Source organism: Penaeus monodon, chromosome 30 (assembly GCF_015228065.2).
Source record: "Penaeus monodon isolate SGIC_2016 chromosome 30, NSTDA_Pmon_1, whole genome shotgun sequence".
NCBI classification, from domain to species: Eukaryota; Metazoa; Arthropoda; class Malacostraca; order Decapoda; family Penaeidae; genus Penaeus; species Penaeus monodon.
Genome location: NC_051415.1, coordinates 29159701 through 29160483, shown reverse-complemented (window position 1 = coordinate 29160483; position 783 = coordinate 29159701). Strand labels below are relative to the sequence as shown.

The following is a 783-nucleotide window of genomic DNA, read 5'->3' as shown; positions in this document are numbered from 1 at the left end:
GACACTGGTACCCCCTCCTCTCTCTCCCTCCCTCTCTTCTGATATAATTTCTGTAAGTGAATGATAGAAGCTTAATCTCTATGTTGGTGGCCTTGAGGAAGCATCTGTTACCAAGTCATGTATATTCCTGTAGTTCGTCTTTCCTTTAAAGAATGAACTGATCCTGTCTTGTTTTTTTCTCTGGCTTGTTTTTGTCATTATTATTTGTATTACCAATTTGCTTTTTCCTTTTTTTCTTTTTATCCTACATGCTTTGTTCTTGCCATTTTATTAGCATTACAACAATTACAAATATTCTTTATGAACAGACTGAATAACTATCATTATTTTTCATTTGTCCTCTAATACGTAGTGCCCCGTGACCCAACGAAGAAAAAGTCTTTAACGGGATATTAATAAACAATCGTTAGCAATTAACGGTATTTTATTTATTTTTTCTTTAGATCAAGGATATCAATGGTCCGCCTTGGGAGAAAAAGGGACAATGCGGAAGAAAGTGGAAGAAAACCGAATGAAAGTGGAAAAGGAGTGTAAGAAAGTGTGAAGGGAAGAAAGGGAATAAAGTAGAGGAGAAAAAAAAGTGGAAGAGAAGAAAATGAAAGTGGAAGAGAGTATGGGAGAAGAAAGTGGAAGAGAAGAGAGCGAAAGACACGAAAGTGCAGATGAAGATACTGGAAGAGAAAGAGGTGGAAGATTAGAAAGTGGAGGTCGTGAGGATCTCCTTATGCGCTGAGAATCTTCAGTTTCTCATCGGTGTAGGGAGGGTAGCGGACCCTGCGAATA

General features: G+C 37.9%; 1 protein-coding gene across 1 annotated transcript in view; it reads right to left on the bottom strand.

The window, feature by feature from the left end:
- Window positions 1-406: 406 nt before the first annotated feature.
- LOC119592684 (aldehyde dehydrogenase, dimeric NADP-preferring-like) overlaps window positions 407-783 on the bottom strand; it is a gene marked incomplete at its 5' end in the record, with an annotated part of 10381 nt that continues 10004 nt past the window's right edge. Inside the window, 1 exon segment of the mRNA XM_037941600.1 lies at window positions 407-774. Within this exon segment, the coding sequence (XP_037797528.1) occupies window positions 723-774 (52 nt within the window).